Genomic DNA, 23986 nt, shown 5'->3' on the forward strand with positions numbered 1-23986 from the left:
CTTTTCAGTCTGCGTGCTCTTGATGTTGGTGGAATGAATTAGAGTGTTACTTATGCAGGGTTTTGCATGGGGCAGTTGAGGGAAGAGGAAGGAATGCTTTGAAACACTGGCTGATTTGACTGCAGAGTCATAAACTGGCAAATCTTGCTGCATTTTCCTGTACTTCTGGAGAAGTTTGAAGTCAATGGTCAATGTCTTTTGAGTTAGGTCTGTCGTTAGCTATATATGAAATACTGACACACCGTTTTCCGTTTTACATTTCAGAGCAGCAGCGATCTTGAAGGCAGCGATGGTTGTGGTGATGATTCTGACTGAGCCAATAAGCGTTTGGACCTGGGACCCTTACTGCTTGCAGCTCACTTTGTCTACAAAAAAGTGGCCATCCTAATCCAAGAACCCAGTAAAGCAGAGGTTTGCGTGCATGCAGAACAAGAACCAGATGCCCAGGAAAAACTGGGTGGGGAAAACTGCCGTAGAAAGAGTAAAAGAAGCTGTTGGTACCACTGACTGATCCACCTGCCTGGTATACTTGAAAAAAGTGTAACAAGAAAGAAGCTTTCTAAAAGATTCCTGTAATGCAGAATGTCTTAACTGCTATTTGAATAATGTTTTTATTACATGCTTACCTGGAAGTAGTATTTTAAATATGTATAATCTTTACATAAAGATGGGGAAAAACATTTTAATATACTTTTTTGATGATTGTTATGAATGTATGACTCCATGAACTTTCAAGTTAGTTTTTATTGTCCTTTCACCTTTAATTAACCTGATCTCTAAACATCATTTTAAGCTTTTATCTTCCATGCCATCCATGGCTTTCTTGTGGAATAACATGTGTGGGGTATAAATTCATCATCATGCTAACTGCTGTGAATTCTTTTGCTATTGAATCAAACTTACCATGTTTTCTAAAGCTTTGCAAGCCTAGAGGAAACGATTCCTTACTCAGTGAGAGGTCTTAATGTTGGAACATGGATTGAACCACATATTTTAAGATAAGACCTTATATTTGAAAGGTGTCATCCTCCCTTTATTGTCCTCATGCTTGGGCAGGCTCAAGAACGTAGCTCTGCAGCTACGTACGTAGTTGGGCATCCACTGCCTGAGGCGTCGTTTCACAGACCTGCAGTTGAGATGTGAGGAACACATGTAAATTAATTGCCAGGACTGCAATTCAAAGCGTGCCGCTATGAAAGTTCTAGTGTTCCCTGGGGTGGCTCACTAGATGTGTTGCGGCTGGTTTAGTATTTCTGTTTTTAGTGGAAACTAGCTTGCCATCTGCTAGATTCTGGGTTGATTCAACTTAGCATGTGTGAAAGGAATGGTGCTGACTTCCTTGGGGCTTAATCAAGTCTGCATTTGCTTTGTATGTGTGAATTCGTAATTTCTATCAAGCTGCTCAGAGTAGAGGAGTGTGCACTGATCAGTGGTAAGGGAAGAGCATGAGTGTTGTCTTCCTCTGGGAAATTGTTTTAATTTTCTGTGTTCTGGGATCTGCATACTCTGGAGTTCTTGTTCTCCTTTCTGTCCTGTCAACTTGGGATACAGACTAGTCCCGAGCACAAAGATGTGCATCAAAACTGGGGGTCCACACTGAATATGGTAGTTACTTCTTAGAGGAGACGGTTCTTTGTGCCTTCATTCCATGGCTTCTGATTTTACGCCTCCTGGATTATTTTTTTTTGGCCAAAGTACAGCTGTCCCTTGAAAAGGGATTTGCTTGTTTCATCTGGATTTTAATCAGAGCTTTTTGTTTATGTGAAGGCCATACTGTTTTGGAATGACAGGAGTGTAAGTGTTCTGGAGAGGGACTCTACCTAGATTTTCCTTTTACATCCTTTGCTAACTCATACTGTCAACCTAGTCTGTATTAGTCTTCTGTCCAAAGCTCTATCTTTCTGTCCCTTTCAATCTGAGAATGATGCCTTTATTTACTTAAAAATAGAGGCATCAAAACTGACACCAGTGGCTCAGCTGAAATCAACAGGAATTTCTATTTATAACCTATGGAGAAAAAACAATAATAATAAACCCAGGGTGTTTCTTACCTCCTGTTACACGTTCTGCTTTATTTCGTGGGGATCGTGAGCTGGGTGTTTGAGCTCTGGTTTCTGTGCAGGTAAGTGGCTTTGTGGCTCGGGACGTGAGTATAAATAAATAAAGGCTCTAAAAGCGATTCAAGCTTTAAAACTGCCCCTTGGGGCACGCTCCGTGCTCAGCCCGGGGTGTTGATGTGGGGCGCTCGGTTCTGTCAGGGCACTGGGACGGCGGGCTCACATCGGTGCCCGCTCAGCTTGGGGCCAGCGGCCCGGTTGCTGCCAGAGCGAGGGGAGCCGGGGCAATCTGGGGCTCTTTGGGGGCTGTCTGGGGCTCTTTGGGGGCTGTCTGGGGCTCTCTGGGGCTCCTGAGGGTTCCCTCAGCTCCCGCTACAAGCCCCAGCGCCCGTCACAGCCGCCATTAGCGCTGCCTCGCGCATGCGCCGTGCTCACCCCCCCCATCCCGCAGGTGGCACCGTCCTCTGCTGCTCCCCCCGTTGAGGCGGCAGTGGTACGGCCCCGGGCGGAGCTCCTGAGGGGAGGGAGCCGTCGCGCGTGCCCGCTGGGGCCGCGGGAGCGCGCGGTGGGCGCCCGCTGAGGGGAGGCGGCGGTGGAGGGCGGGAGGCCGTGAGGGGGGGGTCGGCGGGCGGCCCCATCGTTCGTGACGGGACGCTTTCCTCGGCTAATTTCGTTGTAGTTCCAAGCCAGCCCTCACATAAAGACCGAGATAACAGGAGCCCCGGCCGTCTGGTTACTGTGTGCAACACGAACACTAAGCATTTATGTACAGCACCAACCGGTTCTTCCTCCCAGGAAAAAATTACGTTCAAATCGCTCCCCATTACATATAGTCGGGCATCTCTTGCTGCTAGGTGCAGAAGCATCCTCTATTTTTCAATGTTTTCTTTCAGTGCCATAATGACTTTTGACAGTGGTAACGGTTTGAAAGAAAGAAAGAAAGAAGACCTTTAAAATAACAGAGACAAATCTCATATATATTAATGATTTATGGTAAAGTATTTGCTATCAAATATAAGGCTTGAGTTTTGTAATTAAAGATAATTGCTTTAATGAGAATTTCTGTAATTGTAAGATTATATCTAATACTAATTATTATAAGACCTAAAAGCCCTCAGGAGAAGATCCTGGAAATGTAGGTGCTGCACGTCTCATTTTCCATGCATTGGGCTTAACACTCGTACCCTCTGTGCCTAATTTGTTCATTTCTTTAATTGATGTTGTTGCACCAAGTTTTTCCTTTCTGGTCATTTGATACTTGGATGGAGATTGGTTGCCTCATTATCACCCCTCTGTAGGATGTTATATTAAAAGAAGATCTTTGTGTTGTCAGTTTAAAGAGGTGATAAATACATACTAGACCAGGGTGCTGATTGATTTGTATCTTCATAGCTTTTAGGTGTGTAATTGTCTGGTGGGGTGCTAGGAAGTTGATTTGACCATCGATGTACCAGCGTGCACTGCCACTTCTTTCTGTTTTGTTTCTAATATTCTGCTGTTCTAATTACCGAAATGGTGATTTTTAAAAGTTCCTTTGCAGGTGGAATGCTTCCTGTTCCTCACATGGCTCAACAGATCAGCCAGGAGCAAAGCAGACAGCAAAACAAACCAAATTCACCAAGCCTGCATAGCTCCTCACCTGCTTCATGCAGCAGGAACCTGGCTTTTCTTCAGCAGGTACGACCAGCAGATCATGATAAGAACCACGAGCTTTTGGCCCAAGCTCCAGTTTCCCCACAGCAACAGGTATCAGATTTGCATAGTATATTGTATGTGGCTTTTAGTGCCTGTTTTATACGTACTGAAATTGCTGCTGATCTCTGTTCTGCATCATTAAATAGTTCTCTTTGAATACTGGGAAAACTATCCTCAGAACGAAAGAGGTAATATCGTCTTATTGGAAAGTCTAGACAAGATTAATTGTTGGCACTTTGCTGCTGCTGCTTTCTCTTGAAATTTTACATCCATAAAGCATGCATTTTTTTTTTTTCCGATTCACGATGGCTACCCAACTCTCAGTTTAAAGATTCTTTTGATGGATTCTCATTGAATCTAATTAATTTCATGTTGTGGAGAAAGTTTAGGATGTGTATGCAAAGTTGCAGGTACATTGCTATTTACAGCAAGACGGAGCACCACGCTAACCTCTCACTGTGAGGCAGTGTTTTCCTTTGTATTGAGACTTTGTGGATGACAGCATTGCTCGAACCTGGGAGAAAGGAGCAAATAGTTTGACTATTTTTTACAGAGGACTTTGCCAAGCACTAATAATTTGTTTCAAATCGCCCAACTGAACTATATAATGGCTTAAATCTCACTTTACAATAAAACTTTGTGTTCATTTAAATTTAAAATGCTCTGTAGCTAGCAGTATCTCTCCTGTGGTTTTTAGAGATGCAGACATGCTACGTAATATTTCTTGAAGAAAGAAAAGGAATGAGAAGAAATCAGGCAGATTCTCTGGGGAAGTAGAATTTGTATTTCTAATGATATCCTAGAAGGAGATTTAATTAAATAGAATCAATTATTTTAATATTTTGTGGAACATATTTAGATTCAGGGAGGAAAAATCGCAATGAAAATTTGTATTGCTTGTGCTTACTCACCGGCAGCTGCAGAATGCTTGCATGTGTTAATAAAAATGCCATAAACTAAATTGTATATGAACTTTTTAGGGAATTCTGGCCATCTGCCATTTGGCAGGGCATTTCAGTTTTATGAAAATTCTCACTGTATCAACCCTGCTCTCCTGATGACGTTTAGAAATACTATAGTTTAGGAGGAAAAAATACAGTTCTCTAGAGAGAGTATCAGTGCATCTCAAACTTTTCTACAGATTTGATGTAACACTGCCCCACAACAAAGTTCCTCATAGAGCTTTATGTAAATCTACAAAAGATGGGTTATTCATTAGATATTAATAAAGTGCAACTTCAGGCCATGTAGAATATCTGCAAGGACTGCAGAATCATTTGTATTGGTTATTTGTGTAACGCTTTTCACAGTGTCTGTCTTGCTTTTGTATTGTGCAATAGTAATAATGATCTTGCTTGAAGGAAAATGAAATTCTGCAGCGAATAACAACACTGAGGAAAGCAGGTTTATGGTCTCTGAAACGTCTGCCCAAACTCCAAGAGGCCCCACGACGCAAATCACACCATGATTATCTTTTGGAAGAAATGCAGTGAATGGCAGCAGATTTTCTTCAAGAAAGAAGATGGAAGATGATAAGTGCCAAGAGAGTAATGTGAATTTGATATTTCCTACTAGAAAAGGAGTTGTGGGTAGGAAGAATAGGCAGCGTTTCCGTGGTTAGGACTTAATCACTGAGGGTATATGACTTTTGTTTTCACAAACACAGCGAAGAGGCAAGTTTAGGGCGTATCTATAAAGGGATTGTATTTTTTCTTTCTTTAGAAACACATTTATTAGATAGAATACATGTAGTGAAAACTTACAATAATTGTATGTCTTTATTCAGCTAATTATAAGTGTGCATCGTTACCATGAGGATCTGACCCTTCATAAGGAAACATGCAAAAAGAGAGAAGAGAAGCAACTGAAGGCTATTGCTGCTTTTACTGCTAGAGAAATTGAATGTTTCTGGTCCACCATTAAGCAGGTAAATACCTCCCCCCCCCCCCCCCCCCAAAGAAGTTCCGAATAAAAACCCCGTGGATCGTAACAACAAGAGTTTTACAACTGACCTTTGTTCAGTCCTCTTGGTGAATATTATAACTTGGTAAAGATAGCTTCACGTTACGATTGCGTGAATAATATGAGGCCTTATATGTCATGAGGAGAGTGTTTTACTAAACCTCATTGGTGCAGTTGGCTCACTGTGAACTTAAAAGTTTTGATGCAAGTTATTTTGGGGTAGCTCTGAAGTGTTATGTGGATAACTGCTATTAATGGTCAGTTTTGTACACGCTATTCTTGGAGTGCTCTGCATTGTAGCCATGTCTGGATGTCTGTCTGACCATTGAAGAAATGCTAAACAATTCACAGCTGTATTTAAAGCTAAGTGCATTCATATTTGTCACTTTCTTCTGCTATTTTTCCTCTGCACTCTCTACTTTAGGTGGTAGATTTAAAATTGCAAGTAGAGCTAGAAGAGAGGAGAACGGAAGTATTCAACTGCCAGAACACCTCAAAAAAAGGTAATAAGGACCTCAGGCTTTTCTTAGCATAATATTGTGGGACATGCCAGTAGTAACAAAATAAGCTTACCAAAATAAATATTAAGAAAATAATATTTTGTTCTTGAGTTATAAATATCTCCTTTCTCTAGCTCTCTGACTTCCTGTGTGTTACTAAAGCTTTGGTGAATGCACTGTAAAGGCTTTTTGTTGCTGAGTTCTTGTTTGTATCAATCAGGGTCCCTTGGGGGCCATGAATGAGACTGAATTCACTAAAACTGTCATATGTGCACCTGTGTCCCACTGCAGGTTGCCCTTGTTTATGTAATCATTTGTCATAAACTGTTTTTTACGTTATAGTGTAGATTTCTTATGTTCTTTAGACTCTGGCTTAGCTGTAAGTGGCATCAAACCTTTTAATGGATTGCTCAGTTCAGATGTGGCTGCGCCATTAACTTTATTACTTTGTGCAGAAATAAGAGACTCTATGGTCGAGAAAGAGAGCCTTCCGGAAGATGTGGTGTTTACAGACCTACTGCCCATTGCAAAGAAATATATGGGAGATTTAGCAGACATGGCTGCAGTTGTAGAAGCGTTGTTACCCAAAGGCAGTGCTCAAATCACGACAGCAGTAAAAAGCAATACTCCATCTTTGTTACACGGCACTCTTAGAGAGTATCAGAAGACTGGACTAGAGTGGTTGGCAAAGCTCTGTAAGATGAATCTTAATGGCATTCTGGCTGATGAAGCTGGACTTGGTAAAACAGTGCAAGTTGTAGCTTTTTTTGCCCACCTGGCATGTAATGAAGGTATGAAATATAGACCTTTCAATATCTATTTTAAAAGTTCATTAGTGAATGTATTTTCGGTAAGGAAGAAAATTGCTTTTAATATGTGTATGTTAATGTGTATGTTTAATATGCTAATATGCTTTTAACGAAATGCATCTGAAATACTTTGTATACAAAAAGAGAGACAACTCCTGCCATTGAGTTTTAGTGCATGTTGTTTGTATGTACACAGTTGCCTTTTCTTGTAAGCTGTGAAGTGATATGTAGTCACTTCCAGTTACGTTGAACTTGTTATCTCTGTAGGTAACTGGGGTCCTATTCTTGTTATTTCCCAAAACTTTAATGTACTGAAGTGGGAGACTGAACTGAAATGCTGGTGTCCTGCTTTGAGAATTCTTCTGTACCTTGGGGATCCAGGAGAACTTCTAAAAACTGGACAGGTATTATGAAACATAGTTTCATCTACACGTTTTCTGAGTAAGGTAAGCATTACACTGAAAGGAAGTATCAGGCTGAGTCCCACTTGCACCATTGTGGTTAAAAACTTGAGGATGGTGATCTCACAATCTCATTTTCTCTGTTGTTACGTAACATACAGAAAGCACAAGAAGAATGAAGATACTTTCTCATTTCATGAATGCTGGCTAAAAAGCAGAGTGTGGTATTTACCGATAAAACTTGTTTTGATGACCAGCAGTGGCTAGCCTTTTTAGTGCGCATTTATTTATTGGCATGATGTTCCTTGTACAGATGTTTTTGACTAATGACTAATCTCTTCCATCTTTGTTCCAATGACTTTTACCTCATCTTAGTATTTGCAGAAGCTTATTAAGAAATTGTGTTGTGTGTATTTTTTTTTTTTTTGGTTGAGAAACCGATGTATAATCCAGAAGAAGCAACAGGAAGTCTGGTGTGTGTTTTTTAGTTTAAAAACCATGCATTTGTTTCCAGGCTTCACGATTCCATTACACTTATTTGCAAAATATGTTTCTTCCTGTTTCTTCCTGTTTTTCTTTTTTTCCCCTCTTATTTTTATTTTTTCCGACTTCCATAGTTGCAAGGAACTTCTTGGATTCCTCCAATGATGCTATTACAAAATACAACTTCTAGCCCTCTTTTTGCTCTGATATCTGTCAAAAAATATATCCCTTTAGGATGTTTGTGTTTTTATGTTGCAGGAATGGATTGACCCCAACAATTTTAACATATGTGTTGTCTCCTGCAAGCAATTCTTTGAAGACTATGAGGCATTCATGAAAGTGCAATGGAGGTACCTAGTTTTAGACGAGAGGCAATATGGTAATAATCTGACAGAGAAGCACTGGGATGCAGTATTCAGTGTCCACAGGTCTGGAGTATTCATTACAAATTTTCCTTTTGCTTTTGTCTTAGATAATTGCTGAAATAACTTCAGTACTTAAAACTTTTTTTTCTTGCTGTGATTCAATTTATGAAATAAATTTTATGTTATTTGTTATCTTCATCATTTATAGTAATCACCGCTTACTCTTGATGGATACACTTCTGCCTACTGCCCTAAAAGATCTGTGGACCATTGTCTGTTTCCTGATCCCAGAGATTTCCAAATTCTATTTGGATTTTACAAAGGTAGCATCTGCAGAAGGGAATGAGGATCATTACCAGACAGTGGCAATAAGACTGCAGAGAGTATGTCTCCCTTGAGGATAGTGTCTTAATTCTAGTATCTCTTTCTCTGGGGGAACACAATTAAGAAATTATTGTTTTGTATTCTTTTAGGTAGTTCAGCCATTTATTTTGCGGAGGTCCAAAATTCATGTCGAGAAGCAGTTAGCGAGGAAATATGAGCATGTGCTGATGTGTACTCTTTCTAAACGACAGAAGTCAATGTATAAAGACATCCTGTCTCAACCCAGGTACATCTGTTGAGTTGTTCTTAGTTGCTCAATTATTGAAATGATAAGTTAGGAAGCATTCCAGTTACAGTAAGAGAGCTTAACTGTTGGCATATTATTTTTAAGTGAGTCATGGGCAAACCAAAAGATTAAAGTGTGTGGTATAATCATAGTGCTGTGCAGGCTAATCATGTTCTACACTAAGTGGCAATTGCGTTCAGTAATTTCTTCCTTCTGTGTTTGTTTTTTTTTTATATCTAATCCTTTTACAAGGTGAAAAGGAGAATAAATGAACAGTATTTGCAGATTATGGGACAAAACACAGTATTCTATATTTATAACTTAGGCAACTGGGCATGTGCCACAGCTTTTGTTTAACACTTGTTTAGGAACTGAATATCGTAGTTTATATTTTACTTCACTTTCCTAATGTGCCTTGTTTACATTTTACAGTGAATTTGATGATTTAAAGTGGTATTTACTCGGGCATTAAAAAACATGGCCTTAATATTGACAATGTGTATTTGTATATTATTTCATGCTACTTTCATTTGAAATAGTGGGTATTTAAGAACTGCAGGTTTATAATAATGTGAGTTTTCAAATCAGAATGTATTCTATAAACTATTAAAAGTTTGTGTGGATGTGAGAGAAGCTGGAGGAATGGAAGACTGCATTTTTAAAGTCATACTACAGTAAGTTCAATAAATTGGTTTTGTCGGGTTTATTTAGAAAAACAATTTGAATGCGCAGAAAGACCTAAGCTCCTAAAAAGCACTTTAAAAAACATAATTATATTTTCATTTTAAATAACAGAACTCAAGAATGTCTTAGAAGTGGGGACTTTGTCAGTGTTCTCCATATTCTGATGCAGCTCCTAAGGGTGTGTAATCATCCTGATCTGATAAATCCCCGGCTTCCCAGCTCTTCCTTTGTGCTAGAGACACTGGAGTTTAGAACCGCTTCTCTAGTGCTGAGTGCGTTAAGATGGGATCTTTGGAAGGTACGTAGGGAAGTAACTCTCTTGTGTTTGATTTAATTTGACTGGGAGAGCAGGTGGTTTAGGAGTACAACATATTACAAGTCAGGTTCCAATAAATTTCAAAATCTGTGAATTGCTAATTCTTTTAATTCTTAGAAGCAACCACGACGATTATAAATAGTACCTGTTGACTTCATGGCAGTACTGAATTTAGTAGGTAAGCTGGGTACTTGCTGTCCTTATCACAGAAGGTCAGACTATTTTGCAACGTTTTCCATTTTCTGATTTTTGCTTAAAGTTTCCAGTTAATCTAAAATATTGGATCTTGGAATCGAGGGAAAAGTGCCATTCTTGTCCTGTCCTCAGGAGCAGCAAGGGCATAATTAAGCTGTGTACTGCCCTGAAGATGAGAAGCTGTCTCATTTCACAGTTTAGTTGTAACCGTAGTCAGTTGAAGTTACATTGCAAGAGATTTCTTCCTTTTTTTTTTTTTTTTCTGGGAAATTCAAATAATTATTCAGTTGAGCCTGTTGGAAAACTATTTTGGGGTGGGAGGAGGGTGTCAAGGGCTTGTGGAGGAAGTAGGGTTAATGTATCAAGGTGGGAATGGATGAGACTGGAATCTCAGTTCTACGAAGACAAATGTTTTGATTACAGGCACTGGATTAACTGCAGAGCTTGTAATCCGAGCGTGCTGTCCTGTTGTTGACTCTTGGTAACATGAGCATAATACTCTATTTTCATGGTAGAGGTTGCTGAAACCTTTTAAAGTAACTGCAGCTGCTCTCTGCAAAATCACATGATACTTGACTCTTCCAAGTTTTCATTTAGTTCTGGCTTCAGCTGTGAGCTTTTTAATCATCAGATAATGTGGAATATTATTATCACTTTTTTATAGCTGCACTGGAATGGTAGTAGAATATTTCTTTATTTTGTTTTTCTTAAGCACACAGACCGGTCTCTCTTTGATGTGATTGGGATGGAAGACCAAATGACTCGCTATGAAGCACAAATGCTGCCAAAACTGAAAGTAACTAGGAAGTTTATTGAAGAGATCTACTGTTCTCCTTCATCACCCAGACTCGAGCCAGTGAAACTCAAACCAAATAGGTAAGCAATGTTCTAGTGATTTTTAAGTACCGGGTGAAAATGAATAATATTTGTGAGCGCTGAGGGGGTACATTCAGATGCATTTGTTTGTCTTGCTATTTTATTTCCAAACTGATTGCTGATAGGACTCTATTTGAGTCTTCTGAGGGAAAGCAAACTGCCTTTTACCACTTGATAGTTCTTTTCCATTATGAAGGCTCGCTTGTGATCCTTCTTGCCAAACTCAGAAACACAACAGACTTCAAGTCTGTTGAATATTGGAAGTGATTTCTGCTGTAGAGAGTTTCCTAAGCATAATAATTAAATCTTCTCCTCCTAATTCATTTTAACACTAAGATGCACTTGCAATCCACTTAAATCTTTTTTCTTCTTTTTTTTTTTCTTTCTATGGGCGGAAAAGAGGCTTGCTGATGAATTTTGACCTTTTGTTTATTCTATTGAACCTACTATCTGAAAATCAATTGGGAGAGTCATTTTTCAGTGTTGGACTTCAGTAACCATACTTTGCTTTTATCAGATTAATGTATTGTAGAGTGTTTACCTAAACATCGCTCTGACTTATTCTACAGCAGAATTACATTAGCTCCAAGACAGCTTGTGTAACACATGGCTGGAACAGATGACAAGGAGAAGGTCCTGCACTAGTTCTATTAGGCAGTTCTGCCAGAATGAAGATTTGTCAGCTAGTGAAATCTGAGAGTTGGAAGAGAGAGATTAAAAAAAAAAAAAAAAAGTCAAACAGAAACAGATCTCATTCTTTTGCTGTTTAGACACCTTTAGATTCCCTGAAGTAGTGTATATGAAACAATTACTGTGAAGTCAGCTGTTAAAATTTCAGTGTGTTTTTAAAACCAGACTGTATGAATAATTTGTAGACATTCAAGATGCATGGAAGTAGAGATCCTCTGCTTTTTGTCCTTACATTGCACCCAGCCACAGTTAAGATTCTGCTTTGTTAAGAAGTTTGACCTTTATTAGTATCTTTTGGGGAGGTTTTTTGGTGTTTCCAAACTCCAAAGATGATAAAGGTATTTGAGAGATCTGTGTTCCTTGTATTCCTTCACATAATCTTTCAGAGATGGCTGGAGCCTCAGAGCATTCAGCATACCTTACGTTTAATAGTATATTGTGTTTCCTCTGCATGCTTTAAGTCCACAAGAGAAGCAAAATTTCTCCTGCTGTACACTCTGCAGCTCTTCTAGGTCAGATTACTGATTAAAACTATTTGTTTTTTAACTTAATTCGTGTATTAGGATGAAGGGACTAACAACTTCCACATGTATGATTTTTATATGTGTAGTAAGATGGATTTGTTAATTTTTAGGTTATTTACACCAGTGCAGTATGGACAAAAACCCAAAGGCAGGACTCGAGTCTTCACAAGGTCTCAATTGCAGCAGACAGTGGACACAGCAACGGTTATGGCAGACCAGCATGAGAAAATACAAAGACGACAACCCCTTGCCATGTTTTCAGAATTTCAGCATAGAAAAGGTGTGTGGTACACATAAAGTGTTGCTTTCTGACTTTCTCATATAATTACATATTTTTATATTGTTCAAAGTTGGATGAAATAAGGTTGTGCTGTTCTAAGAGCTCCTTACATTGCTAAAAATGAACAGTAAAGGAGAAAAATCTCTAATCCTGTGGTTGTCTTCTCCAATAACTTTGCATAAAATATACCTGTGCAGATTCTTGAAGCCCTCACAAAGTTTGTACGTTATCAATTCATACAAATATACATGTGAAATACCAGTCAAACATTTAGCATCTAGGAAATTATCCTCACTGAGGAAAGAACATTTCGCCTGTAGTTTAAGAACAAACAGAGAGACCTAGTCTGTTTGCATTTAAGTGCAACCCAGGAGTCATGTCTGGAGTAAAATTCCTCTTCACTGGAAATACAGCACATAAGTGTAAGGTAAGCATGAAATCTTCTAGTTTACAGTGAGGAAATTATTTTTAAACTTTGTACCTTTTTTGTCTTAACAGCCAGCAAGGCAGTACTCGGCCCAATGGCTTCCACTACTGGAGCACAAGAGAGAATTGGTCAGCCAGAGAAACCTGTAACATTACAGTTTAGAGGGAAAACTTTTACTTTGTCTTACAGTCAATTCTGTCTGCTTGTTGGTAGACAGTCTTTGAAGCAACAAGGTGTGACATTATGCAGTACACTTTTTTATTTTTTTTAAACAGTGAATCTGTTGCTTGTCTTTAAATTTGTTTCTTTCTAGAAGAGCATGGAACTTCAGTGAAGCTCATTGATCAGCTTGAACTCAATTTTTTTTTCTTTTCCATTTTTGAATTATTCAGAAATGGAAACCATAGAAGCTAGAATATCCTAATATTTTAATGTCATGTCTGTGAAATTAAATGGAATTAATTTTCTTCACTAAAATATTTTTCTTGTCTTGCTGCTTTCCTGGAAAAATGAATTTATTAATTCATTTAATTATAACAGTGGATGACTCAAGCACTGAATCTAGATTGATATCTACACATTGGTGTCCAACTCAGGTATTACACTAACTCTTTATATGATAGAGTACTTACTTGATCACAAACAATGTAACATATACAAGATTCATGTGTGGTTATCTGTTCACTGAAATAGACAAAGCTTTTATTTTTAAAGTATGTAGCATCCACTAGTCTCATCCACCTGTCATAGTGGACTCTCCAATGGTGTTTTGAAATGCCATTATATTTTTTTCTGGTAGGCATAGAGTAGGAAAGCAGTTTTATTTTCCATTAAATACCAAACTTAATGTTTGTGATGCAAGGACAGATATTATTCTAATCATTATTTTTTTTTTCATATTTGCTTCTCCTTTCATATGAATTCAAAGAACACTCACATTAACTAAATTATCTTATTTTCATCTTTCTTCTGCACAGATTTCTTTTCTTCTGTCTGGTCAAAATATGTTCAGAAAAAATATATATATATTTTATTTTTAAAGGGTACCACAGGAGAAAAAAGACAACTAAAGGAACACCTGGACAAAATATATTTGAGGAATGAGCATCGTTGTTCCCGAACCCCCTTGTATGGCAGGGACTTGTTAGAAACTTGTTCATGGATCAATGAAAGAAAAATTTCTCAGCATTATCCTGCCAGGATTAACAAATGGGGCCGGGCTGGCTTTGCATATTGCTTTCCATATTCAAGTACTTCGGAGATTCTAAAGGATCCACTGGAAGAACTCATTCTGACACTAAAGCACCAAAAGATTGCCCTGAAGGATATTGTTACTAGGTAATTGAGACAAATCCATCTGCAGTCTTTGCACAAATTTTAATGGGTGTATGCTACCATCCAACACCATTCAAAATAGCATTTAACAGTTTATTTAACATAAATATCCAAAAGAGATAAGCGTGTTGCCTTGTTTTATTCTTACTGCAGGCTAAATTCATTTATGCAGAATCGACTTTGCATCCCTAATCTATAATTTCAGATCATCCTAAAATTTTAAAACTCTTAATAGTTCCATGGCAATTGTTTTCAGTTATATAGCAATTCGCTATTTTCAAGCATGACATACCTTCGTTTTTGCTGTTGTTTTGTTTTGTTTGTTTGTTTTTGTTGTGAATTATTACCAAAAATATGGGAGTTGTAAGTTAGAGGGAAGCTTGTCTTGGTAACTTTAGGGATAGTGGTAATTTCCTTATGTCTTCTGATCTTGAGTGTTTTTATATTTCCCTGATGTTAACATAAAACTTCCATCTACTGATTTACTTTCAACTACCTTTAGCCAAGTCCTTTATGCTTCCATGGAGACATCTGCATTCTTACTGTTTTTAAGAAGTTAAAATGTTAAAAAATAATATATTAAAGTTTGCTTTTTCTGTTTTAGAGGCCTCTGTGTGTTGCCAGCTGTAGTTGTTGCTCCTCCATGTTTGTATGTAGCAAATCCTCCTTATTCATATACCCATGAAATGAAGGTCTTCAAGTTTAATCTGAAGGAACAGCTACTGCCCTTCTTCCATCCAGTGCAGCAGATAGCAAGGCCTCATTTTATACAGTTTCCAGACCCCCAACTGGTGCAGCTTGATTCAGGTATTAAAAAAACAAACAAACAAACAACAACCAAAAAAACCAACACGCACACAAAGCCACCTTATACAACTGTTCAAATACAGTTTCTGTAATTGCTAAATGCTATCTGCAGAACCTTCAAGTTCTTATTTCATAAACAGGCAAGATGGAAGCGCTAGCTGTTTTGCTTCAGAAGTTGAAAGGAAGAGGGCATCGTGTATTGATTTTGACGCAGATGATTCCAATGCTTGATATACTGGAGCTTTTCTTAGACTTCCATTTTCTCACATACGTAAGAGTTGATAAGACTGATGCTCACAGTTGCCATTATCTGGTAAGAAGACCTCTTACTCAAGTTAATAGTGAATAGATGTTCATAGTGGGAGGGAAAATGCTTAAATGTCATTTAACACATTCAAAGAATTTATTTGCATAAGTTCATTAGTTATTTAAGCAAAATATATATGTATCTGTAGCACAAAATACCTAATTATGTACAAAATATGTCAGTCATATTACTATTTGATGAAGCATCCAGGGTGTTTCTGAGAGATGTGCCGTAAGTTGTCCTATATATATATATATATATATGAGTAATTTGTGCTTGAAATACAGATGTTTAATTTCACAATAGTGTTTTGAATAATTGCTTTTACTTTCCGTGTCTGTAGGCATCTACATTACTAACACTTCAAGCATAGCTCCTGTTTTTATGTTGGTACTTCCTCAGCCTTACTCCAGGGGCTTTTGTTTCTGTAGAGTGCCCTGGCATTGCCTGAGGGTAAACTCAAAGCATGCTCGTTTCCCTCCCCAGTAAGATTCTCGGTATCCTTTGGGGCCTACCGTTTGAGCAAACATTAGTGATATAGATACGTTATTCTTTTCTTACTTTTGATTTCAGATTGCCTTATTATGTTTTCTGTCAGATGCACTATAAAACATAAAGGAGTACTTTGGTTTAAAGCAACACAAGTCAGCACAGTAGAAGGCATTCAATTTAGTCAATAGAGAAGAAAAATGAAGCATGCACAGAATGTAATAACCCAGTCAGGTGTGCTTAGTCATAGGACAAAAATATGACTACTGTCATAGATCTGTAGATTTTATCAGGTTGAATGCACCATAAATTGATATTTTTAATGCTCCATAAATTAATTTTGAACTGCGTAGATCTGTAACATGGGCTCTCAGATGTATTAAGCTTGCCAACATTTTAAGTTATGTTTAGGAATTAATCAGAAGGCGGCTTTTCTGATCTTCTCATGTTTTGAAAAAGTTTGTACAGAGATTTATGCTTTATTAATGTGAATTTGTAATTAGGTTATTTGTCTCTGCATTTTAGGAATCCATAAAAAGCTTCAACCAAGACAAGAGATTCTTCTGTGCTATTGTTTCTTCCCACACTCCTCCTACAGGTGTCAGCCATGTAGATGCGGACACTGTTGTGTTCTATGATATTGATTTAGATCCACTGTCAGATAAAAAGGCTAAAGAGTGGTGTGATAGAACTGCAAGAGGCAGAGATATTCACATATACAGGTGACTTTTACACTGACAAATAGGTGTTTTAAAATGAAAAATAGAGCGATGATATTTCTAGGGGAAACTAGGATTTTTGTCTGAGGTTATTGTTGTAGTCTACATAATCTGGTTCCTCTGTGAAACTAAAATTGAATACAAAGTTTTCTACAAAAATACCACAAAAATACCTGGTGGTCCCTCAACTGGCATTGTTGCTCACTGTGGTAGTTGAGGAACACTAGAAATGGACCAACTGAGTTTCAGGAAGTTTCACTGTGTTCTAGGGAACAGTATTTAATATGTTTCTTTGTTTTACAGGCTTGTAAGTGGTAATTCTGTAGAAGAAAGGCTGTTGAAAAAAGGTATTAAACATCTGATTCAAGAAGTGGCTACTCAGGGAGATGATTGTTCAGTAGAATTTTTAACTCAGGTACTTCAATATTGAGAATATGAATGTTTTCTCTGACATGTTAAAAAAAAAGTGCTTTACTGTATCAGAGTCAGAGTTTTAAACTATTTTAAAACTATTTTTGTTGTTTTAATCAAATGAAATCACATTTCCTACAGCAAAAGGTTTCAAATGTGTCAGTAGCCTGACTTGTTTTAAAACTGAGTTTTAAGATGATTAAAAAACTTCTGGCATGATACGTGTTTCATTAGGTTCTTTGTACTGAGTGTGGAAAAGAGGATTCCAAAAAGTTTACAGAAGAGACACGATGTGAGATAAGAGATGACATAGATTCAGAGTTGTATAATTCAAGAAATACCACGTCTCCTTCGCAGTTAGAAGAGCTGGCTAGCTTTGTGGATCAGGTATGACGATTTCTCTGGATTTACAAAAACCTTTAAAGATATTCAATATTTACTATCCTGTGCAACGAGCCATTTGGCTTTCATAAAGTACCTGATTTCCACTCCACTTACATGAAACTGTTCTGTGTAAAAGTAAATATTGAAACAGTCCTGGGAGGTACTCAGAGCTTGTTGGCAGATCTGTTCACATACAGAAACACTTCAGTCACCAAATGTTCTCCTGAAGATTGTGACTTGCTTTTGACTAAATTGTGTTATAAACTTGTCTTACAGCCCTATGCTTTGCCGGATATTTGTGCTTTTTCTTAGAAGCTTTGGGTCTCTTTCTTTTAATTCACAAAATGACTATTCTTAGCATTTGTTAAGTTCTGTCGGATTCCAATTTGTTTCCTTTTTTTTTGGCTACTAGTGCACAACCCAAGTAACAGCCTGCTTATTAACAAGCTGTCAAGAGTCTGCAGACTAACTTGGATGGGTTTCTTTCTTTTTTTTTTTTTCAGTTAGCAAAATGGTGGGCAATATTTGGAGCCTACTCTCAGTGATCCTGGTGGAATGTCAGCAGACTAACTAGGGACCAGAATGCCAAATTTTGGTCCTTGGGTCTCTTCTCTACCTTAATCACGGTGCCAGTGTTTGCAACCGAAATAAATACACTATTATTTTTTTCCTGTTGTTGTTTGTTTGCTTTTAAATCACTGGTTATTTATATGTGTTTCTAATTCTAAAGCTAAATAACTAGCAGCTTGACAAAATGTTTTTCTGAATAGCTTACACCAATTGAAAAATATGCAATGAATTTCTTGGAATCGTCTCATACTATGAATGATCAAAAAAGCAAGAAAGTCAGCAAGGTAAGGGACTGTATTTCATTTTTGGAGTAATTAATAAAAACAAAAGTTAAATTTGTAAAACCAGAAAACCCCAACATTTGCCAGATTTTCTTTTCTTTCCTTTTTGTTTGTTTGTTTTTGTTTAGGAGCACTGAAATTTTGCTTGAAATGATTGTGCTCTAAAAACACATTGATTCCTAACTAACAGGTAGACATATTTCACTTTCTCTTTAATGGCATAAGCCCTTGCCCATGAGTGAAAACGCAGTTTAACTAACTTTGCTATCACTACTAGCCTATAAAAAGTGAATTTATGATGTAGTTACCAGGCTCAAATCTGTGGCAATTCATAGCTGTTAGCATTTTTATTGTGAAAAGCTGTAATATTTTAAAGTGTAATTTTTTTTTCCCAAAAGGAGTTAAAAACTGCAAACATAAAATGGGAATACCAGCATGCCGAGGAGCTGAAAAAGGCAAAAGAAAAAACTCAGCAGGCAGTGAAAGAAGAACTCTTAACCTATACCAGACAGGATGCTTACAACATGGTAACATCAAGGGATCTACAAGTCCCGGCTTCTCAAAAAACTTGCATATTGCAACTATGAACTTTGTGTATTTAAGGACGTCTGTAAAATTCCTATTGTACTCGTCTTGTACCCTTACACAAATATTGTTCTTTTGAACGTGAAGCTGTCACTCTGTGGACAGCAGTAATTTTGTAGAATAGTTGATTGCAATTCCAGGTCAACCCACCAATCCACAGTCCTCCTGTGAAAACAGCAGTTATATATCAAGACGATATTAACTGAAGGAGGAGACTGAGCAAAATATGTTGCCTTTTGAAAATTAAGATTTATTTCTTAATTATCTTTTTCTAATGCATTTTTTTTTATTATAGTTACTGCAAACATGCTTATGTTTATAAATGCTAGGTTCTGCGGTGAACAGTGCATTGGGGTATCAAAAATTCTTTTTCTCATACAGGAATTTGTCTGTGAAAGACCAGATGGACAAGTAGAAATTATGCCTGTAAGTCAACAACTCCTATTTTATCTGAAGGAAACCTTACGTAAAAACACTTTAATGGCAAACTGTGATGTTTCTTTTTTATTATTATTAATTTTGTTTTTAAGATTTGGACTCCCCCTGTTGTACCTGAGAATCACAACGATGTCTACACTGATTCTGTTATGTGTCTGATGTACAGTAGTACCCCAATACCAGAGTCTAAGCTTCCACCTCCGTTTGTCAGGAAGGCACGTAAGCGGCAGAGAACAGATCTGCCTTGTAAGTTGGATTTGGAATTGCATTGGAAGATGCAGTGACATTTTTGTGGGAAACGATATGAAACCTCTTTTTGCAAGAATACCTTTACATTTGTAGTTTAAAATTTAGGCATGCATGTACTGTTATTTCTGTTAAGCTTGACATTGCTTAGACAAAACATAGTAGAATATAGTGAGAGCAGAGGGACTTTTTTCTTCTTTTCTTTGCTATTTTTTTTAAAAAAGCGTATTTAATTCCTGAAGTGAGAAGCTATTTAAAAACGATTGATCAAGTCACATACAGTAGTAGTAGGCCATAGATTGAAGGTACTTGCATTCAGAAAATTATTGTGAAAGGCTTATCATTAGTCAGATCGTTTGTAGTAGTCAGATTTCTGTCATGATCTTTTTGCATGAAGTTCTCTTCTTACTGGAAATTGTACTTTGTCAATTAGCTTCAGGTGAAAGAAAGAAGCATTGCCATAGAAGGATTCCTTCACCTTCACTTTTTGATCAAGTGACTCCAAGAACATTGAAAACACGACAAAAGAGCAAAGCCCAGAAGGCCCACCTCTTGGTAAAACAGCAAGCGTATTTTGCAAGACCTTTGTCAGCTCACATCAAGTCAGCTGCTGGCACTCGGCAAGATAGTCCTGCATGGCTAATTAGTGAAGATGTGGCACTGTTAAAAGTAAGACTCTGTCTTCAGAACAGAACTTCATTGATTTAAAAAAAAAAAATGTTACCCTGAAGCTTATTACAGCTTCTGTAGATCTTGATTAACATGCGTTTATACATATCTGTATGCTCAAAAAAAGCATTTAAAGGATGACGCTAGCTTTCTCTCTGTTCCCTAGGTGGTGAAAGAGTTACTGGCGCTTCCTTTAAACCTTGCTATCCTGTCGCCAGCACAGACAGTGAACTGGGACTTTGTCAGCGATGTTGTTAACTCTTGTAACTATGTTTATCGCTCCCCAGAACAATGCCAAAATCATTACATAAAAACATTTGTAGGTGCAGAAGGAAAGGTGAGTTTCAATTGTGATATGCATTACATTATGATGCAAACCTGTAACCTACTTGTTGCAGGTTTTTTGTTGTTGTTTGGTTATTTTTTTGTTTATTCCTCATTGCTGTTAGTGGACTATGCCAGTGTTTAATAGGCAGAATCATAACTATATTTATTATTTTTATACAAATAAATGCTAGTATCTTCCCCTGTCAGTATGGCTACTATAGGATGTATTTTTTATAGTTTCCTTACACTTAAAAATATTAACTTTCCTATTGCTGTATGAATACTATGACCTTGAATGTACCACTTTCCACTCCACAATATTACAAATAAGAAGACCGTGAAGCTATTTATTTTATCTTTTATTTAAGAGATAGGATATGAATTGTCTTCAGTCATGAATATTGTAAACTGTTTTTTGAGGGAGGGCATTTGTGACTATTTTGGTACCTGTGTCTTCAATTTCTACTTGTTCCAGAACATAAATGGTTATCCTCTTCGTGTTAGACAAGCCTATTCTAAAGACAAGAATTCTGAGCATAATCAAATCTATATGAATCATTTTGAGCTGATGACAATGACTGCTAGAAAAAGAAGTTTCTCAAACAGGTTTCTGTAAGTTTACTTCTACCGTCAATTACAATTTTTCCCAGATTTAACATTTAATCACATTGGTGGCTTGATCGGTGATTTTTTTTGTTTCCTCTTAAGCACAAATGTATTTCACAGTGGCATTTCTCTTGTCAGAGGTGTTGTGATGATAATCAGCCTTGAGTTAAAGTAGTGCATTTAGTGTCAAAGATCAAATCTGCATTTTGCTGATGTAAAGAAAAGCTTCTAGTACTGCTCCATGTGATATACCAGGAGGGTCAGCCCAGGCTTTCCTTAACTCTGTTCTTAGGTCCAACAATACAGCTATCACGTTTCTAGGTAGAGAACTGGCTGGAGTTCCCTGCTAATCCCCAGTTCCCCAGTTCTGTCAAATCTTAATCAGAGTTCTATTCCAGACTTTTAAAATTCCTTGTCCTAAAATGTCACCAATATTAAAACAGTTGCACAAAAATCTGTTAGTGTAAGTTATTTTATTTACTTTCAGTGTAGGCAACTATGACAAGCTATTTATGTCTGAAGTTGTTTCCAGCTCTGCAGAGCCCATGACGACGATGGAAAAGGTCTGTTCATTTTTTACACGTTTATTCCATTCTGTTAATTCTTTTTAATATATTTTCAAAATTCTTTTAAGTTTCAAATTTTTTAATTACTTTTTTTTTCATATAAAAACAATTGCAAAGGCTGGAGATTAGGAAAAATTATAAGGGTTTTTGAAAGCCTGAAAATTATTCAATATGGGATTTGACTGCCTAATCCCCTCTATCAGTGCCTCAAAGCTATCAGTTTTCTGTTCCAGATCTGTTCTCTTACACCTTGGTATTTTAGCAATGTCAGAGACAGGCAACTGTGTTACATATATCTAATTTTTTTTGTCCAGTCAGAATATTCTGTCACAATTATTGGTATAGACAAATAGGAATTCATTTCAGCATAAATCTTCACATGACTTCATGGTAACAACCATGTTTTTGCTCTACTCAATGTTAAAACGATTAAAGAGGATTATTGAGTTAGCTTCCTCTCCTTCCCCTACTTCTGTTGTCATAGGCATTGACTGAAGATGGGGTAGCTCCACAGCTGCAGGAGTGGCAGCCTCCTCAGAAGCAAGATGAGGGACAAACAGTGGAGCAAGTCCAAACTCAGAGTCAACCACAATGGGGAACACAGGTGAGAAACAAAACCATGATTGCCATGTGGTGTGTGAATTCAATTCACTCTCATGCAGAGACACATGTTCTTCTCAGCTAAATGATTCTGTAATTCATGTGCACTTATGGCGTCTGTTTTGAATTCACTGAGGCTGCCTGTGGGACTCTCAACAAATCTGGAGAACTGGGATGCTGAGTAACAAGAGCATTTGGTATTATCTGAGCTGAGGTCATTGGAGATGGACTTAAACGTAAATTAAAATTACAGTCTTGTTCAAGAATAAAAGAACACTATTCGACAAACAAGGATAGACAAGCTCCTTCTTAAAGATACAAGGCTTTGGGTTTCATCCCACAGTGGATTTTATGATTATGAAAAAGGCATTCCATACACAGAGCGGAACAAACGTCATCTGACGGTACTAATATAATTGTTCTCATTCAAGGTATTTATCTCCATCAGTGGAAGAATTTCTTAAGTCTTCACATCCTCTTCTGTGGTCACTTTGCAACACTTGTAAACATAAAAAATACAATAGTTTGTTTTATGATACTTACAGGCCTCAGGAAGTATGCTCACTCCAGCCACAGCTACATTGCAGCAGATGTCCACAGTACCGGCTGTTGCAGCACAGCCGAACCCGTAACTCCCTGTCAGTTTTTTCAAGCAGAAGCACTCGACAGCATGAGTTGTGACTCTCAGTCTGATGACAACTGTATACATGCAGATACTTTAGATGATTCAGTTTATGTTAGCTAATCTTTTACTTTACATTCTGCTGTTGAAAATAAATGCCTCACGTTGTTAGTAAATATTGTTCACTTTTAAATTGGCAATACATGAAAATGATGGGAGAATAGTCTTTCATTAAGTCCTTTACTCTTCAGAAAACAGTGTGGTTCATTTTAATTACATACAAATATGTTGGTATTTAAAATTACATTTTCTGTCACTTCTTTTCAATTTTATCTTAAATACGTACACGTTCTATACTTTTAGCTAGTAACAACTCTTTTTCTAAAATTTAGATTTAGTCGCAAAAAGTTCCAGGAACAAAGTCCTGATCATCAGATTACAGTGATTTCTTTGGCACAGATGAAATCAATACAGAAGTTACCCTGGTGGCAGGCAGCAGGTACCTGTCTCCCCCTGGAACACATACAGCCTGGATTCCAGCATGTGGCATCTTTACCAGCCAATGTTAAAAGTAGTAAATGTATTTCTGTTATGTAAATGGCAGCAGTTGTTCTTTATCAGGTGGCTTTTTTTCTTTAATGTTTTTCTTTAAATTTTAGCAGAGCGTTTCCTTCCTTCTCAGGCAGTGGAGCGGGTTGCCCAGGGAGGTGGTGGTGTCGCTGTCCCTGGGGCTGTTTAAGGAGAGGTTGGATGTGGTGCTTGGGGACAGGGCTTAGCGGGTGACATGGGTGGTAGGGGGATGGTTGGACTAGGTGATCTTGGAGGTCTTTTCCAACCTTAACGATTCTACGATGGTGGAGGTGGCAGTATTTTATTGTAACCAGACTACCCCGAGGTATTTTTTTTTCTTTCTCCCTTGCGTTTCTCTTCACGTCCTCGTAGGGCTTTACGGCCATGATCGAGGTGAGCAGGCTCTAGTCAGTCAGGTGAGAGGCAAGTTTTTATTGGTGATTTTGACACGAAACCTCACAACCAGCAGCCAGCACCACGTTACCCCAGCACCCCCAGCGTACCAGCACGGGGCTATCACTTCACAGCCCCCCCAGGCCTCCCTCAGCCCCGGCCCAACCCCGCCACAACCCCAACCCCA

At 37.8% G+C, this 23986-nt stretch overlaps 2 protein-coding genes across 12 annotated transcripts in view; both read left to right on the top strand.

The window, feature by feature from the left end:
- The window catches only part of PUS1 (pseudouridine synthase 1), a gene marked incomplete at its 3' end in the record, with an annotated part of 4123 nt that extends 3808 nt beyond the window's left edge, over positions 1–315 (top strand). Inside the window, exon 6 of the mRNA XM_080560241.1 lies at positions 265–315. Coding sequence (XP_080416367.1) covers positions 265–315 — 51 coding nt within the window. The remainder of the gene's footprint in view (positions 1–264) is intronic.
- On the top strand, positions 7–23891 carry LOC308179425 (E1A-binding protein p400-like). Of its 11 annotated transcripts, none has more exons than XM_080559572.1 (31): positions 7–3050; positions 3587–3803; positions 5093–5299; positions 5539–5679; positions 6139–6217; positions 6670–7005; positions 7291–7427; positions 8166–8335; positions 8481–8655; positions 8746–8882; positions 9678–9864; positions 10790–10953; positions 12278–12447; positions 12946–13107; positions 13415–13470; positions 13917–14212; positions 14814–15016; positions 15157–15329; positions 16338–16534; positions 16835–16946; positions 17177–17329; positions 18097–18180; positions 18576–18704; positions 19144–19188; positions 19293–19446; positions 19880–20115; positions 20282–20452; positions 20918–21054; positions 21536–21611; positions 22099–22218; positions 22760–23053. In XM_080559572.1, exons 3-31 carry the CDS (start codon positions 5246–5248, stop codon positions 22844–22846), a joined length of 4341 nt encoding a protein of 1446 aa, XP_080415698.1. In that variant the 5' UTR covers positions 7–3050; positions 3587–3803; positions 5093–5245; the 3' UTR covers positions 22847–23053. The 11 variants fall into 11 exon arrangements, with proteins under 11 accessions (XP_080415698.1, XP_080415697.1, XP_080415699.1 ...); XM_080559571.1 differs by having other exon boundaries at positions 5114–5299; XM_080559573.1 differs by having other exon boundaries at positions 3587–3734; positions 5114–5299.
- Positions 23892–23986: the final 95 nt, after the last annotated feature.

Source organism: Anser brachyrhynchus (assembly GCF_964034855.1).
Source record: "Anser brachyrhynchus genome assembly, chromosome: 17".
NCBI lineage: Eukaryota > Metazoa > Chordata > Aves > Anseriformes > Anatidae > Anser > Anser brachyrhynchus.